We start from the raw sequence: 18,299 nt of genomic DNA, 5'->3' as shown, positions 1-18,299 counted from the left end.
ATTTTTCTGTTTAAAAGATTTTATTCAGCCCATAATATTTTGGAGATCCTATACTTTGTTTGTGGAGAGTGCCCTAGAGTCAATCTTGCTTCAGTTTTAAAGATTGCAGCCTCATAAAATTTTAACATTAACATTTTCAGATAGGCATGATCTAGATAAAATTTCCACTCACCTCCATCATTTCACAGATTAAAAAAAAAAATAGATCATTTAATTAATAGCAATATTTCAAATAAAAACAAAATTGACACATATGCCTTTGATAAACTTTAGAAGGTACATTGAAATTCTATGAAAATATTATTGGCAATTATAATCTTGAAGTTGGGAAAATTGGTGTGGCAGTAAAGTCATGATTCCTATAACATAGAAATATAGTCAAGTATATTTTACTGATGTACAGAATGTTCAAAATGTTAGAATCTGTTCTTGTTCTACGCAGTTCTACTATGGATAATCAAAAATCACCTCTTTGTGGGATCTAGTTCTTTCTGGGTAGTCTGCAATAAAGCATCCCCTAAAAAAAGTAAGTTAAACCTTTTCAAACTTTTACAGGTACAAAGATGCTAATTCTGTTGAACAGAAGAACCAGAAACATTTTTCTGTAAAGTAGTTGTGCTGGCACAATAAAAATCTATTTAAAAACTACTGGTATCAACAAACTTAGTACATCTAAATGAGCTTGATAAGGTGAATAGACTTTGTACTTCAGCCCTTCCTGTAGATTTTCCTTCTGAAGCATAAGCTTTCTCAATGTTATAATTATTTTCTCTCAGAAAAACAAAGACATTAGACAGAAGCAGAAGACTGGCCCGAAAGGTGACAATGACAATGACCAACTTTATTTGTCCCAGTGGACAATTTGAACATGGAAAGGTGTTCTAGTTACAAAGTAAAAGTTAGAAATAAAAATAAGAAATGAAGTTCGTTGCAAGGTGCAGTGTTAAAAGATGTCAACAGGAAAAGTATTACCAAATGAAAAAAAGGCAAGTGACATATATTTATAATATAAAACAAACAACAAACATACATCAAGAATAATCATGTGCGCACCTACAACATCTTACACACACACCACTGACACTTCATCTGAGGTTGAGTAGCTGGACTGCAGAGAGCACAAATGATTTCAGGTGTTACTTTTACATACAGGCATGGAATAACATTTACCTGAGCTTAATAATACAAATTCTCTCATCAGTACGTGCTCGGGTATTGCCAAAATGCGTGAAGCTTTCCTTACTATTTGTTGGTCACAGAAAGAAGCTAAATCTCTCTGATATTATTTTAGAACAGATGTGGACAACACTATTCAGACTATTCCTATCATGGATAGAGTGATTGCGAAACCAGCATACAAATGAAAAAGATAAAAGACTCTAACTAAACGACTGTTAGAAACAGCCTAAGATTATTTGACTAACTGAAGAACTGTTAAGCTTACGCAGAAGGTACATTCTTTGTTGGCCACGTTTAACAATGTGTTTGTTATTTAAATTCCATTTGAGCTGGCAATCAAAAATAGTTCCCAGGTACCTGAAATAGTAAACAGTTTCAACAGGTTTACTGTGTATCACACTGGGTGCAACAAAATCCTCTTTGATTCTCCTTTTTTGGCTACATTTAACTTCAGAAAGTTCTCACCACACCACCGTACAAAATTTGTTAAGGCATTACCATGATTTTTCTTATGTTCCTGCAAAAGAGTCCACAATGCAGTATCATCAGAGAACTTAATGAGGTAGCTATTCTCCATACTATTGCAGCTATCATGATAAATAACAGGGGTGATAGACAACAGTCTTGTGGGGACCCAGTGTTTGTAATAACAGTATCAGAATAATTACTATTAACATTCACCCTTTGCCATCTGCATGTAAAAAAATCCACTATCCACAAAACTAGTTGATGTGAAAGATCAAAATCAGAAATCAGTCTCAAAGCCAGAAGCTATGGTTGGACTGTATTGAATGCAGAACTAAAATCTGCGAAGAGTAGTCTAGCATGCGTCTTGGGCTTATCCAAATTTTTGTACAGTGTGATCAGAATAAACAACTGGGCATCGTCATCACCCCTCCCCTTCCTATAAGCAAATTGCTTGAGGTTGGGGTCAAATCAGGTTATCCTGAGTAATGCTCGGGGTTAACCGTTTTCTTGACAACAACACAAAAAAAAAAACCTATAAAATTCTGAGTTTAAGTAATTCTTGGAGTTAGTGCCAAGGAGAATAAATACGAGAAATATTTTTTTTTAATATTTTTGTAGACCATACTCATCCACACATACTTTCTTTGACATCCAGCTGCTATGACAGCTGGGTCGTTGCACTAGCCAGTAAGTTGATGGCAGAGAAATCTACTCCTGTCCCATTCTGCTCAGTTGGCTCAACTGTACTGTCATTGCTCACTTGTACTGAGCTTGCAGCTGGATCTACCAGGGTGACATGATAAATCTCTGCTGTGTCCATCCCATCTAGACAAATATTGTTAAAAATGGCCTGGGCCACAGATTGGCTGTTGGGACTTGCAATGGTAGCAGCAGGGCAGGTGGAGGGAGCTATGGCTGTGGTTGTGAGGTCCTGCTGAAGGTACTGCTGGAAGTTGTTTGGCTCTGAAGCCACAATGAGGGTCTGGAGGTCGGCTGCATCTAAGCCAAAGCTTTGTTTGTCGATAATCACTTGCACCTGCATAAGATACCTTTCACTTGTGATTATGAATCTGTGGAAGCTATAAAAGTGTCATAGTGATATACACAGTAACAAAAGCAGTAATGAAAACTTTATATGGATTCTCAGCTTTGCTTAGTAAGACAGAACGAAACTTCCTACACATTTTAACAAATTTTTCTTTAGCACTTTTGTTCCCATTCCCAATATTCTGGCATAAATATATGCAAGAAATCTATGAAAGTCAAGAATCGGTATCTTACATACTTGATGGCCTAAATATACATAGAAGCAACAAAAAACATTTACCTTAGACCCCAATTGTTGCTCTGACTTGTCCTGTCCTTGATCGAGCTGCTGCTGACTGGTCTGCAGTTCAAGTACTTGCTTATGTTTCTGTACATGGCGATGACAGGAGGCAAGATCATGGAAAGACATTCCACATGAACTGCATTCATATGGCCGATGACCAAGATGAACATTCACATGCTCACGCAGGTACTGAAGCCTGGTGAATGTCCTAGGGCAGATGGTACAGGTGAAGCGTCGCTCACCTGTGTGCTTTGGCAAGTGGCGTTCCAAGTCACCTACAACAGTCATAGCAAGGAAGAAACTCATGCATCTTCCACTGTTGCGTAATCTTCAGCTGAATGGATCATTCAAATCTTGATGACAAAGGCATGCACACAGCAAAACACATACTATTCATGCATGGTAAGACACACACATAAATAAATGTGCCTAACAAAACTTACTCTTGGTGTAGAAGAGCATGTTACAGTGTTGACAAGAGAAAGACATATCTTTCTTGTGACGACGTACATGAACAGCTAGTTGACACCTTTGGCGGAAAGCCTTGCCACAAAGATCACAAAGATGTCCTTTGTGACCAGTATGCCGATCCATATGTGTTTTGAGGGTGCCAGTCTGGAAAAACCGCATCCCACATATGTTGCACCTAGGAAGCATTCATGAGAAAAAGAAAAAAGCAGATGGCTCAAACCGTCAAATCTCTCCCTCTTCCCTCCCAAAGGGCTTAAGCCTTAATCAAGATCATGCAATGTTAGGAGCAAAATCAGTGCCTAGGTGTGTTGCTATTGATCATGGCCATATAACTGCTAGCTGAATTCCCTTTTAATGTTCATGAAATAAACCTTCCTATATTATTTGACAACTCTTCACAAAATGTTCTTTTACAAAAAAAGCAGGTAAAGTTGATCAGGAAATCAATGAACCCAAATTTTCACTACTTACGCATATGGCCGTTCACCAGTGTGGCTTCTCATGTGGATTTTTAATGATTTTTTCTCTGTGAAATTCTTGTTACACTGAGAACACACAAAAGCTTTGATCCCAAGATGAGTTGCTTCATGCCGTTCACAGTTAGCCTTAGTAGTGAACTGCTTTTTACAAATGTGGCAGGAAAATGGGCGTTCTCCCGTATGTATTCTCATGTGGGCTGTGGACATTGCATATTTCATGGAAAATAAAGAAACTAAATTTTTTCAAATGGATTAATTTCATAGAGATGTTCTGCAAGTTTTTTTTTATGAACATCAAATAATTCTGCTGATAATGAAGAAAGCAGCAGACCAGATAAGGCAAAAACTAAATGGTTGTCTGACAGATCTTTCTTTTTTCTTTTCTTATGCTGCAAAATGAAATTATTTTCAACAATGTTTTAATAAAAACTATGATACAGCTTGGATGAATAAAAACAAGCTTGGATTTGGAGAATGAGATACCAAGAAAACCTGTTTTAGTTGAAAAAAATAAATTTTCACAACCAACATACCAGGAGTCCCAGAAGAGAAACAAGAAGAATACAAAACTCAGAGAATTAATGACCTGCCATTGAAGATGAACATCCTAGAAGTGTTTTGCAAATTGGACATGTACGTTCTTTGATTTTCTCTTCTTCTGTTTTCGCTCTTGGACCTCTAGGCACCTGGCTCACTGAGAGTGTCTTGTCTTCAGAACTTTCATTTGTGTCTCCTTCATATGCTTCTCCTTCTACTTCTTCTTCTTCTTCTTCAGGTTTTATCTGGTCAAAGTAACAATACAGACTGTCTCTGTTTGGGGCTGTTCTTCTTTCAGATCGTCTTACTTTGCCTGATGGTTGGTTGTCCGATTTTGATTTTAAAGTTTCCAGAAAGGGTTGTACAGTGTCCTTGGCAATCTCTTGTTCCAGAGCTGTGATAATGAAGCTAAGTTCTTTCGTCAGCTCTTTCTTAAATGGAGAGCCAACAGACCCAGAAACCTGCTGGTCACTCACAATATTTGCATTTTGTCCAGTTTCAGTAATATCACTTTGTTTTTCGTGAACATTTCTTTGCAGTAAAGTTACTGCAGTTTCTACTGCATTTTCTGACACAGTAGCTAAAGATGCCTGACATTCTAGTGAGACCTTTCTTCTGGCAAGGAGACAATGTTTTGGAGGACGACCACGTTTACGCTTGACCGGTTCAGATGAGGGCAAACATACATTCATGCCTACTGGAGGTACTAAAATACAATTTTCTGATCCTGCAGGAACTTCATAAGAAGTTTTTAAGGCAGTAGGTGGTGAAGGTAGGGAGACAATATTCACATTCTGAGGTGCATGGCATGAAACACCATTGCCTGTTCCACCTTCAGAGACTTTGACAATGATCTGATGAGGTACAAACTGATTGTCACTCAATGCTGCAACAGAATTATCTACTATGAATGCGCTTGACATTTGCACTGCTGTCTGCAAGTCTACAAAATCTTTATCAATCCTATTAATTTCTGTCACACTTTCCACTGTTTCCTGAGATGCAACATGTGGGATCAAGTCAGATGATATGGAGCTTATTTCGGAGTTTGAAAATGAATCTTCTACTCTAGGATTTTCATATTGGCCAGACAAATTTTTGTTGTCATTATTTACACCAGCACAGAGTTCATCCAATTTATCCAGATTCCTGTATGTCTTCTGCACTGGTGATCTGATCTTAGGCCTTCCTCTTGGAACTCCGTATCGGCGATAGCTGCCTGGGACAACAGGGCCACGACCCCCAAGTGCAGTTTTCACGGCAGCGGAGACAACAGTCCAGTAAGTCCATGTTTCTGTTCTTAGTTCATTAGGAATGAGTGGCAGAAGACTAAGGGCATCTTCAACCTAGAAAGAAACATTAACTATATCAAGTGGCATGTAAAACACTTGCCTATTCATGCACCCATATGCATAAACAAAATGATGCAATATCTATTTTCAAAAGATTGCATTTAGAGTGTAATTGTTTAAATCTGCAAAATGGAATGTAAGAATTTTGTAAGGGAAGTGAAATCAATATTTACAAAAGAAATAATAATAATCAAGGCTGAATAAATTTAAATAAATTTTTTGTGTTATGGGTACCTTAAAGTCAGTTTTAATGTGCAAAGGATAAATACATGTATTAACAAATGTAAAAAAAATTCCTTCAGTATATGCACCCAAAAACTTTCATTTTTCTATTTATAAAGACATTGCATTCATCACCTTTACTATTCAGTCTCTTCTGCTATATTAGAATTTTGTGCGACTGTTGCTGAGTGAGTACTGAATGTAATTGACTTGTATCCAAGTCCGTGGGCGAATGCTCGATCATGAAAGCGAAACTAGCATCATCGATTAGTTTAATGTTATTCACTTCGATTAGTTTTCAGCTGCAGGCGTTACCAAGAAAACAATAGGAGATCCAAAGTTATTGTTAGCAGACCTTTGCCTTGAAAGTTTGAAGTAAATCTGCATGCTCTTTAACGTTTGTATCCTGAGAAGCCATCAGATAGGTAATTCAAGCGAAAAATGATTGCGTGAGCTTAAATTGAAATAAAACTTTATTTTATGCATTAGTTTTCAATTAGCTAGTGGGTGGTCAGTGGTCATCCAATATTCTTCTTCAGCGCAAGAGGCGATAAAGGGGAATTACTCTATAATGAATAGGCGAAAACAATTCCAGTTTTTGAAATAATTAAGTATAAATAACTATTCCTTATTAGTTGAATGTGTCTATGCCATTTTCTCTTTCTCTTCCATTTTATTTGTAGAAATTTAATATATTTAAAATTAAGAGAGCATACGACCACGACGTATGAACGAACGTTTCGTGGCCAACATGGCGCAGAAAGGAGGTAAAGAAAAACCGGATTTGGTGTCTTGGTATGCCGATCTCAATCGGTGTGGACAAACACAAGAATACGAGAAGGCAATAAAAATCGCAGGAAGAAGTAAGTGTTGTAAACAAAATTCTACGCTACAAGCTTACTGTTTTTCTCTTTTGTGTTTTTTCTGCTTATGGCACATCGACAAGTACAACTAATGTGATGACTCAAAATATAATTACTGCAATATGGTACTGATAAATAAGATAAACTACCACATAGCACCAGCTGTTTATTGCCAGATTATTCTGTCAAAATAAGACCAGTCAACTGTGTACATGGTGCAAGTGGAATGACCTCTCCACAAAGTGACAAAGTCTTAGACTTTCAAGTCTTAGTCAAGAAGTGCAATAGGACCCAACTTCAGAAATGCAAGGGCCATATCAAATGCTGGCCTAGACACAAATCACAGATCCATAATCTTGTTTTACACACCAGTCAAACAAAATATAAATAGTAAATGCAAAGCAGACCAGATCAGCAGGAGGAAGCTGCAGGAGGAGGGTAGAGAAATGCACAAGAAGAAATGGGGAAAAAAAGGAGGAGCCTCCATTCCCGAATTACAGGTCAGGTAGCCAGCATGAATCAGCCTAAACTATGGCTCAGAGTGTGCAGAACAAGTTATTTTTGCAATCATTAAAGATGATCTAGTAGTTAATAATATGCTTTGATTTCTTCAGAATTGACAGCTGTGGTTCTGCCTGTGATCTGACTTCAAAATCTTGTCTGTTGACAGTTCTTCATCATTTTCCTGGTGAACTGAAAGCCTTCCAGTGCCGTGTTGTAAGCTTCATCTTGCAGGATAAGTTTGAAGAAGCTCTCACAGCCATTGGGAGAGACAAAGAAAAGGCAGAGTAAGTTTTGGCTACAAGCTTTAAGTAGCAAAGAGAGGGGATTCCATCTTTATGATCATGGCCTATTTTTGCTAGACTGCTTTTTTTAAATTTAAATTCTTTTAACATGTTACTACCTGGCATCATTTTATTTATGTGTGTTTGTAAGTGATGTATAAAAGTCAGGTGCTATAGGTATGAGCTATAATCAGTTATTATAATGGATTGACTTAGTCTGTACATCATGATGAGGGCAGTCCGGTGGCACAACAGTTAGCACCTGTCACCAATACAATGAGGGTTGGCTGTCCTGGGTTCAGTTCTCGTCTCAGACACACTGTTCTTTCTCTGCATGTGGATTCTTTTTACAGGGCTGGCAGCCTTGCTGTGATATAGCCTTAGTTGCTGGCCTGGCATAAAACACTAGTTCCTCTCCCCCTGTACATCATAATGAAGGTTTTATTTTCACTAATTCACATGTATATGTGAATCCTTGATCAGATGGATAAAAATATAAACTACAATAAATGTCATGAGGTTCTGTTCTGTGTGCAATTGTTATTGTGTTAAACAGCAGTGTGTGTGAGAGAGGGAGAGAGATAGCAAATATGTGATTTTAATTAAAAACGTCTTGTTAAATTTCTTTCATGTTGCCAATGGCAACACCAAGTAACTAAATAAGCCGACCCATTCTCCCAAAAACAAGTGAAAAATGCAGCACAACATCAATAATTTTCACAAAGTTGGTTTATTGATGTGTGATGGTTTTGACAACAGGTTTCTACAGTTCGAGAAGGCATACTGTGAATATCGACTAAATAGGACAGAACAGGCACTTTCTACTCTGAGATCAGTTACTAATCTAGATGTCCGTACTAAGGAACTTTTGGCCCAAGTGGTAGGTATAATTTTTCTGACTCTGTAAGTTACAGGCTATAAGTTTATAGGGTTTTGTTGACTATGTCAGTATGTACAATAAAAGCATCCAGCAAACTGTTCCTGAAAGAAAATGCTTAAGAAAAATATTTTAGGGGTTAGAATCAGTCACATCACACACCCTTTTCCCCTTCTGTTTACATCGCTGGCTACTAGTCACCGACCTTACAAGCTGGACTGCCTTTGCTACAGATGTCTAAGTCTCTTGATTTTCATTCTTCCATCCTCACTATCCACACTTCATCAGGCATATTTTATTCAACATCTGACACCTTTCAGCTCTAAATCCCCTTACCAAACTCCTGTGACCAATGTTGGCTCATGTGCTTTAAATAGTCTCCCCTTGCCCCTTTGCCAGGCTACGTCTTTGAATGGTTTTAAGAAAAACATACCTTTTCAGAAGACTTTCGCAGAGTCAGTGCATTATACAAGACTGCTAGTATTAGTGTTAGTTTTAATGCTCTACACTGGATGACAGAATAGGTATAGGAGTCTAAATGTTATCTTGCCATGAAAATGCATTAGAAAAACAATGAAAAATTTTGAAATGAGTTTTAAAGGTGTAAGAATACATGTATGGGAGCTAGGGAGAAAGACATGTATGTATCTGGGTATGTGGGCATTATGTCATTGATTTAGCTATTTCATGGGTAAAGTAGATTTATAATTTGCTTTATTTTTTCATGAAGCTTTACCGACTAGAACAATATCAAGAGTGCTATACACTGTACAAGGATCTTCTGAAAAACACTCAGGTAAAAATACAAAAGGAAGAAAAATCAATTCTACTGCTAGACTTGAAAATTAGCAAAAAGCATCTTATCTTATCAAAATGTAATCTTTGTTATCAAGTAGAGTTTTGGCAATGAAATATTTTTTCTGTTTGTTTATGAATCCACTCTGAAGTTCACTCAATATCATGACAAGTGTTTCAATCTTTTCGCGTTATAAAGAGCATAGAAGAAGAGATGCACTTAAAATGTAAGGTAACTCATTATTACTACTCCTGTAGCACATTGTTCAACCTTTATCTTATGTTAGGTACTTGAGTCATTGTTCTACATTTTGAGAGATTCTTTTGCAATAATAAAAAAAAGCAGTTTCATGAATACTATTTCTTTATTGCAGGATGAATTTGATGCTGAGCGCCAGACCAACATGGCAGCCGTGGTGGCTGCATTGCAAATGTGGGATGTGCAGAATGTGGTAAATAGGCTGCAGATAGTAATAATTCGTTCATTCAGACCATTTCAGAACTCTATGAAACATCTCTTATTGACAGTACTTGCATCTTGTACAGATTTAGTTATAATCTTTGGTAGTTGTACACACAGGTGGATCTCTTAAAGGTTTGGGTTCATCCATCTCACTAAGACAAAATACAATCACCACCTTCAGATCACATTTTTGAAACCATGTATCACTTTGTTTCCTTCCTCCAGATACAAATGGTACAGGTAACAGATACCTGTTTTGTGGGTATCTCTAGCCTTTATTTTTCACCTCATCCACACTCACATACGCATATCAAGTGTTTATGCTGGGATATCAGATGTGAATGTTGTACATCATGTATAATGAACTAGTGTCACAACATTGTGAATTTAAAACCAAGTGCAAAATGTTGCAGCCCATGTAATGCTGCATATTTGAAAATAAGTTGTCAAGCTTCTTAATTTTTTTTTTTTTTTTTTTGGTTCCCCAACTCTTTTAATGCAGGAGGATGCAGGTCTGGACGAAGACTCATATGAAGTCTGCTATAACAATGCCTGCTACCAGATCGGCTGTGGAAATCTGGATTTGGCAGAGCTGAAGCTAAAAAAAGCAGAGGGTTGGTTTAGAGTCTTTATGCATATTTTTATGTTATCTTTAAACTTTCTTGGCTTGCACTAAGGCACATTTAGTGTGCTGTCAGCTAGCTACAGGGATTACTTGCAAACTCTTATAGCTATTATTCTAGAGCATTTTATTCTCACTGTTGAGTTGGCAGTTTATCATAACTAGAATTAGCAGCCTAATGCAAAATATCTTTAGATATCTCTAAAATCTTAGGTGGCTAAGGCTTTTCACTCTACATTTTCCTTGTCTGTAATAGAATTCCTTCGAAATGACTCAGACTTGACAGAAGAAGAACTGGATGAGGAGTTGGCCATTATAAGGTGTTGCTTTTAAATTTGCAATGAGTTAAAGGGTTCTCTTTTTGATCAAATTGAACAGTCTGCTGGGACTGCTATCACTATGGTTGAACCTTTCTTATCAATAAAATTGCAGTGCCTCATTGCAGTAATTGCAATCCTAAATCTTTTTTATCTAGCAGGTTTCATGTCACTTGTTTTATTATTTGTCAGTGTGCAATATTCTTAGCTCTCACTATATGAGCATTATTTTTAAATGTAATGTTAAACTTCATGCACTTCAGTTATTTTATGTTTTGTTTATAGGCATAACATTTTCTCTTTTTTGTGATGTTTATGTTTATTATTTAGCAACCCACATTGAAAATTCTTATTTATAATTATGTCAAAGATAATTCACCATGAGTGCTTCTTTTGGCTTTTTCTTTTCAGTATCATAAATGTTTATTCATTTTCCTTTAGTCAGGGATACAAGTTTACTTTTTCAATACATTTGCATTTGATCAGCAAGTTTTTGTGACAACCCAAAACCAAAAATCAGAGCAACCCTGTATAGTAAGGGTTAATATAAAAATATTTGCTCAGGATTTTTTTTTTTTTTTTTGGTGAACTGGAGGATTAGTTAATTTATATTCTGGTCGAGACAAGTATTTTTAACTGAGGATCAGTTCATAATTTTTAAACACTTTGTGAGCTCTCAAAGTAATTACATGTCTTTTTTTTTAATTCAGATTTTGCAAGAAAGATCATACCACAACTATATGGGAAACTTATAACTTAGTGAGCAAACCATTCTAAATGTTATTTTACATTTCCAGAGTCCAAATGGGGTACTTGCTGCAAAAGAAGGGACGCTGTGAAGAAGCAGCTCAACTCTATAACCAAGTACAAAAAAACAGGTAAATTCACTGCCCTGTTGTATCTCATTGTTTTATTTTGTCAATCTGATCTATCATGTAAAGCTTATTCTGTTTTTTTCTTTCTTTCTTTTCTCATCCATGACCATCCCTTTTTTTTCTTAAACACCTTATTATCATTATAAGAAGCTATTTTGGTAGTAAGTCATAAAATGTGCAGTAGGGTGATTTAAAGTCATTGCTGATTGAAAAACAGATTTCTGTGGGGAGGTTTTTATTTTTTAGTTGTTTCTGTGCATGAAGAAAAAGCAGCAGCATTAATTTACTGATTGATTATTTGTGATAATTTTTAGGTTTTGAGGATGATCAAACTTGATTTAGTTTAAATGTTTGCTTTTTCTTGTTGGAAGCATGCTGTTCTTTCTCTGCATGTGGCATCTATTTGCAGGCTGGTGGCTTTGTTGATGTAGCCTTTGTTACTGTCTCGGCATAAAACACTAATTCCCCACCACCCTGACGAAAGTAAAATGCCAGGAATGTTATTCCAGTGATTCAAGTCAAATATATGTCTAGATTGCATGTAAATGAAAGTGTAATGATTCCTAATTTTGGGGTTTTCCAGACCATCAGATGTAGGGATAGGAGCTGTGCTGTCAAACAACCTGGTGACTATCAACAAGGACCAGAATGTGTTTGACTCCAAACGTAAAATGAAGTCAGCCACAGGTGACAATGTCAAAGGCAAGCTGACATCAGTCCAGAAGCAGATTGTTGCTGTCAATCAATGTCTTCTCCACATGTATTCCAATCAGGTACATCTCTTTCCTTACACATGATGTAGTTCACATGTTTGTTTTGCTAGATAAATTTTAATAATGATAATAAAGTCATATAGTACCATATCTTGGCCCTATGGACAAGCTGATTGGGCTTTACAAAAAAAAACACACAATTCTCTTTCCACACCACATCGATAGACTGGTCATAAAGTCTCCAGATCTTTCATAGTCACTTGCTCCAAAACCTCTCTAATTCACTCTTTTGTCTGCCCCTAGGTTACTATTATCGCACTTTAAGTCACTGGCATCTAGACTACAATCGAGACAAATACCTAACCCCAAAACACTCCTCCTAAGTAGGTCACTTGATACAATAAGCGCATTTGATACTTAATTTTCCATGGGAGTTATCCACCCAGATTTGGGGAAATAGTATCTTGCACTTAGTGTTATCCAGTCATCAAACAAAAATTTCCCCATAGTAGACCTTATGTTGGTATAGTGCCAGTGAAAAGCTTAGCGATTGTCTCAAAAGCCATTGGACATAGCAACATAAAGAAATAATAATTAAATGCAACTCTCATTCTCCCTCTCCAGATCTCTCTAGACCACAAGGAAAGGTGGGAGAATTATTAGCTTGGACAAAGGGGGCTTCAGTAGTCATCTTGAGATTGATTGTTGTTATTGGTTTGTTCAGATAAAGCTATTATTACTGATTGCATTGGAAAACAAAATGATAAATATGTACTATAATGACACTATATTGATAGGGAGAACTGTGTCTGAAGCAAGCAGAAGAGTTACACCGTGAAGATCCAGACCTGATGTCTTGTGTTCTGATTAGTGCTGCTCAGCATGTTAGAGACAAGAACATGGATAAAGCTATGGCCATGCTTCAGGTATTTTGCAATTATATCAGCATTTTTCATCAAGGTAACGTTGCTTTTTCAATCTGATTTCTTTTGTATTCTGAATAGTCGTCGGTTTAGTCCTACTACAAGGAAATGATTTTGACAGTTTAGTACTAGTTTGAAATTTCCTTTGTCATCAGACAGTCATTACTATTTGCTACTCATCATCACTATGATATTGCTCTGTTAATTTACAGAAAATAATTTGTATCTGTTGCAAAAGTTGTGTTTATATTTCAGTCCAGGATTTGTACCTTGTGCCTCAGTTTAATACCTTGAATTAATAATTGAACATGCAGGCATACAGGAACAGTCACCCAGACAAGCAGTTCACCTTGCAGTTAATGATGGCCCAGATTTACCTCAGTCAGGGCAGTGTCTATGCAGCCTGTGATGCACTCAAGGCTCTAGGGGATCTTCAGCATAAGCCAGGAGTTGTGAGTACCCACCATAATACTAGCATCATAAATTTTTGTTTATTTTTATAGTTCAAGTCTGGGATAAGGTAAGAGGAATGGAAATTTCTTTCTACATTGAATACTCTTTTGATGAGTTGTGTGATATTTCAGGTGTCAGCACTGGTAACACTCTACATGGGACAAGAGGACAGAGCAGCTGCATCAGATGTTTTGGTCAATGCTGTCAACTGGTACAAAAAAAATCAGGTGGGATATTGCATAGTCTTTGTACCTGTTGAAGGTCCTGATGGTTACTGGGCTTTTTAACATTCAATCATAAGCATATTCCCAACTTTTGTGTGTAATTGAAAAGTCTTACTCCTACTTCTGCCTTTGCTGTACAAATTCCCTTTTACCGGACTGCCTAAAATAATCAAGTAAAGGAGGAAATTTCTTCCCCATTTCTGGCAATAAGGGCTTGAAAAAGAAAAGTGGTCTATTGTTGAAAGCCAAGGTCAGTTTTCTAAAATAATCAAGTAAAGGAGGAACTTTCTTCCCCATTTCTGGCGATAAGGGCTTGAAAAAGAAAAGTGGTCTATTGTTGAAAGCCAAGGTCAATTTTCTTGTGTCTGCTAAACTGATTTTTGATCCAAGATAAGAAAGAGAAAAGTGTACGAATGTCAGTGCTGTAAAGACAGCATGATTGAGAAGTTCTGACTATCACGTTTTGATATATTTTAACAGCCCAAATCACCTGATCTGGCCATCCTGACACAAGCTAATTCAGCCTTCCAGTTAAAGCATGGCAATGCAGACTTGGCAGCACAGATGTTGGAAGATCTTAGAAAGTAAGCTTATTTTTTTATTTAAATTTTTCGCAAGATGTATGGAAGCATTTATTTTTGTTTATGACTTACAGAATATGTATAGACGAGTCTTGATATTCATGCACCCATTTACATTTACCTTCTGCTGTTTTGTTTGGCTGTCACTTTAATTGTAACATCTGCCTTAAAGGACAACACAAATGCAGCATTTTCTTCTTTCAAGTTCATTTTAAAATAATAATTCCCAAAATATGAGTACATAATTATGCTTAATTTTCTATATATAAGCCATGAACATCAGCATTCTCACCTGCCATTAGGAAAGCAGAAGAAAATTACTCACATATGTTTGAGAGCCTAGTTATGTGCAAGTAGCATTTGAAACAGCGAGTGTGACTCAGTTTAGCTAACCTATGCATGTCTTCGAGTCAAATGAAGAAACATTACTCAGGTTAGCATATTCAAGCAGCAAAAAACATTTTTATTTTATAGTTAGCTGCTTGAACTATATGACTGGATAAAAATTGCTTTTGAAATGATGTGAACAAATTCTTGAGTATGGCTTGGGGACAAAGTTTGCGTGGCATGTTTGAACAAAACAGCGATGTGTATATATAGATCTCTGAACAATGTTAATCCACTTGAGTTTGTAACCAGTATCTTATTTCCCATGATTTTCTCTGATCACTCATGTTGCCCTTAAAGTTTTTCACCTCAAAAACTATTGGGCTTGCGCTTGTTTCATTAGCACATATGCAATCAGTTACATTCAAATATAGAATTGATCAACTTTCTAAACATGCTGATATTAAGCTCTTGTTTACATATATATCACAGGCAAAATCCTAAGGATCCAATGGTGCTTGCCCAACTGATTTCAGCATATTCTCAATTTAATCCTAACAAGGCCAAAGAGTATCCTTTGAAATTTCAGGCATGACCTTTACAAAGCCTGTTTGAAAAAAAGAGAGCAATAGAATAAGAGTGCTCTTAAAGGGAGTAGTTTAAATCAATGGGTAAGTTTTTAGTTTCATATACTTGGAATTGTTCAAAATGAAGTCAGAAATGTTGCTTACACTGGCGGGAAACCTCCAGTTACCTACTTTTGGATCACTTTAAAAACTAAGTCCTTAACACAGTCCTAGAATCAGCAGAGACCTGCCTCCAGTTTCAGAGATAGTACGTGAGGTAGATGTGGATGCTCTGGAATCTGCCTTCAGCACTCTGGGTCCAAAATACATGAAGAAAATGCAGAAAGGAGAACCATCTCCTGGACCGTCAGTTCATTCTTTAACTTAAATTAGCTGAAAGTATTTCATTGCCTTTATTGTTGACAAGGATGGCTTTTGTTTGATTTGTCATATTCAAACACAGTTTTGGCAGGCCCTGAAGTAAATCAGAGTTTAGTGTAATGTTATCAAAACAATGGAGACAATTGAGTTCATTAATTTTATTTTATTTTATTATTTTTTTGTCAGCAAAATATAGTAATAAAATGTAAAAACCAAACATTAATTGTTGATTAATGTTAAAGTTTGTAAAATGATTACCCGCATGGATTCCAAGCGATTGCTTGTCATTTGTCTTATAAGCTTTCAGTTTGTCGTTGAAAAACCAGTTTATTGAACCAATTTAAGTGCCTAATTGCCGTTCACTCTGCCCTACCAAGTGCAAGTGGTCTGTTATGTCATTGAAAATTTATATTTACTCCCAGAAAAAGATTATCTCAATCGCTTTTTTTGTCCAGGTCTGGAGATATGCTTCTGAAGAAAAAGAAGAAGAAAAAGAAGGGTAAGTTTTATGATGCTATTGAAAGTAAAACATATATACAACTTTTTTTTAGTACAAAGCAAACAGACAAATAGAAATAAAGCAAAGGGAATATTTTTAATGTGACAGCTGTCGATAAATTATTTTATGGTAATACTTAAAAACAAAAGCTATCCTAACAGCATGCAACTTTCCATGTGTCCAATGATTACTTTGAGGTAAAGATTACTGTAATGATTCTGGGATTACTTCAAAGAATGTAGAAGGAATGTGACTGGCAGTTGGAGATTATTTACAGGAAAGCTGCCAAAGAACTGTGAAGCTGGTGGTGACATAGACCCAGAGAGGTGGTTACCACGAAGGGAGCGGTCCTACTACCGTGGAAAAAGGAAAGATAAACGTAGAGAAATTGGTAGGTCAATCTGATAGTTGAAAAGTGACATATTTCTTAAAAACAATTTGCATATTTGTTTCCATTATCCATACAGTTTAATAAACTTATAATAGGAAAAGAAGTGCATGTACACGCAGAGGCGCATGTTACATGTGTGCAACAATGAGTAAATAAGAAATTCCTGCTATTAACGCTTCCTCAGTAATTTTAAGACCTGACAGATTAAGGCATGTCTGGTGGTTAGATGTGTGTAGCCAAACTGAGCCTCTTGCAAACATTGTTTTTCAGGGAAGGGTACGCAAGGCTCAGGAACTGTTGCTTCAGAATTGTAAGTAATTTGATATTGTAGGGAAAAAATCTCCCTCCTTTGTTAAAGCAGCTGAAATTTCTTCATAATGTTGATCATTTCTTCGTCATACTTGAACATACTTCTGAGCACCTCAAGTCTACATTATGAACCTAGTTGAAAACTGTCAAGAAGGCTTTGCCTTCTGTGTGGAAGCTAATGTGGATGGATTTTGGAAGGAAATTGCTTAGTTGCCTGCCATCCTTTGACTTACATCTGAAATAGACCAAACCTTTGATAATAGGGCATTGGCAGAGAGAACAAAACTGCAAAACAAGGTATATATTCATGCAGTGACTGCCACAGATTCTTACACAAACGGTGTCATATACCTTTACAGAAGCTTTCAATTTTATTCACATTTGTGTCACCTGCTCTGTCGTACCATTTTTGGACCCGAAAGATCTTCAGTGCAGCAGCATCCTTTGTATATAGTAACCCAACAGCTCAGCTTGCTCTTGTATGCCTACACTATCATAATCTTTTAACAGGGATGCCAGCAAAGTTTCACCAGGAGGCAGTGATCCCTCTTCACCTCGACCTGGCTCAGCAGCAGTGTCTTCTCCATCCTCTGGGGCCACAGCTTCACCCCAGGCTGCACCTGCAGCTGCTGGCCCTCGGCAACAAAAGCCAGCACAAGCCCAGAAGAAAAAGAAAAAGAAGGGAGGCGTCAAATGGTAGGAGTGGTGTCCCTTATAGCAGCTGTTGTGCTCCAACTGTGACAAGTGCACACAGTATTTTTAATCTGCCAGGCCCTAAATGAAGCTAATAAAAAAATGTGAAAGTTAGCAAACATTGCATCAATACTTTGTTTTGGCTTGTGTAACAAGTAAAAGAATGTTTTTAAAATTAGTACCAAATAAATGATATTTATTAAACATAATTTTTGTAGTCTTTTCAACTACTTCTACTTCAACCTATTGTAAACTACTACTAAACGTTTAACTGCTTAAAATCAAATCGTGAAAACATGTACATGAATGATGTAACACTTCAGAATTTAAAAAGCTTTTTATATTGATGCTACTTTGATGCACAAGTGCATCAGAGATCAATATAAGCTGTCTTCAGGCCTGTTTGGTTTTGACTAGATAGCTAACTAGACTTTTACGTTTAATTATGATGGTGCTTGTCTCAATTAAATGCCTGCTATTACATTTTCTTTATAGTTGTAATGTCTGAAAGAAAGTTGGAAGTGGGTGTCCGCGTACGTTTTTCATGTTTGGCACGTTCTAGTTGACAAGTTGGATTATAGCACTCAATCATACAAGGTCCTAA

At 36.7% G+C, this 18,299-nt stretch overlaps 2 protein-coding genes across 2 annotated transcripts; one reads left to right on the top strand and one right to left on the bottom strand.

Moving 5' to 3' along the window:
• LOC112572492 (zinc finger and BTB domain-containing protein 24-like) lies at positions 1–6,560 on the bottom strand. Its single transcript, XM_025252199.1, has 6 exons — positions 6,394–6,560; positions 4,514–5,810; positions 3,920–4,124; positions 3,421–3,623; positions 2,975–3,252; positions 1–2,683 (listed from the first exon to the last, which is right to left on the bottom strand). Exons 1-6 carry the CDS (start codon positions 6,454–6,456, stop codon positions 2,306–2,308), a joined length of 2,424 nt encoding a protein of 807 aa, XP_025107984.1. The 5' UTR covers positions 6,457–6,560; the 3' UTR covers positions 1–2,305.
• A 62-nt stretch (positions 6,561–6,622) lies between these two features.
• LOC112572494 (signal recognition particle subunit SRP72-like) lies at positions 6,623–18,178 on the top strand. Its single transcript, XM_025252208.1, has 19 exons — positions 6,623–6,901; positions 7,572–7,689; positions 8,446–8,566; positions 9,294–9,359; positions 9,733–9,810; positions 10,324–10,435; positions 10,700–10,763; positions 11,558–11,638; positions 12,219–12,408; positions 13,146–13,274; positions 13,586–13,723; positions 13,856–13,951; positions 14,429–14,532; positions 15,349–15,426; positions 15,657–15,788; positions 16,259–16,302; positions 16,580–16,693; positions 16,964–17,003; positions 17,513–18,178. The coding sequence occupies exons 1-19, from the start codon at positions 6,766–6,768 to the stop codon at positions 17,700–17,702; spliced, it is 2,031 nt and encodes a 676-aa protein (XP_025107993.1). The 5' UTR covers positions 6,623–6,765; the 3' UTR covers positions 17,703–18,178.
• The last annotated feature ends 121 nt before the right edge of the window (positions 18,179–18,299 follow it).

The sequence above is a fragment of the Pomacea canaliculata genome, linkage group LG9 (assembly GCF_003073045.1).
Source record: "Pomacea canaliculata isolate SZHN2017 linkage group LG9, ASM307304v1, whole genome shotgun sequence".
NCBI lineage: Eukaryota > Metazoa > Mollusca > Gastropoda > Architaenioglossa > Ampullariidae > Pomacea > Pomacea canaliculata.
This window is presented reverse-complemented; position numbering and strand designations above follow the sequence as displayed.

Bases quoted from the DNA above. Each gene is read 5' to 3' on its own strand.
- LOC112572492 (XM_025252199.1), bottom strand. From the start codon at position 6,456: ATGGCTTCTCAGGATACAAACGTTAAAGAGCATGCAGATTTACTTCAA. The intron at 3,253-3,420 runs GTAAGTTTTGTT...TGACTGTTGTAG, and splicing joins CATGCTCTTCTACACCAAGA to GTGACTTGGAACGCCACTTG. The intron at 2,684-2,974 runs GTAAATGTTTTT...TATCTTATGCAG, and splicing joins AGCAACAATTGGGGTCTAAG to GTGCAAGTGATTATCGACAA.
- LOC112572494 (XM_025252208.1), top strand. From the start codon at position 6,766: ATGAACGAACGTTTCGTGGCCAACATGGCGCAGAAAGGAGGTAAAGAA. The intron at 10,436-10,699 runs GTTGGTTTAGAG...TGTCTGTAATAG, and splicing joins GAAGCTAAAAAAAGCAGAGG to AATTCCTTCGAAATGACTCA. The intron at 16,303-16,579 runs GTAAGTTTTATG...GATTATTTACAG, and splicing joins AAAGAAGAAGAAAAAGAAGG to GAAAGCTGCCAAAGAACTGT.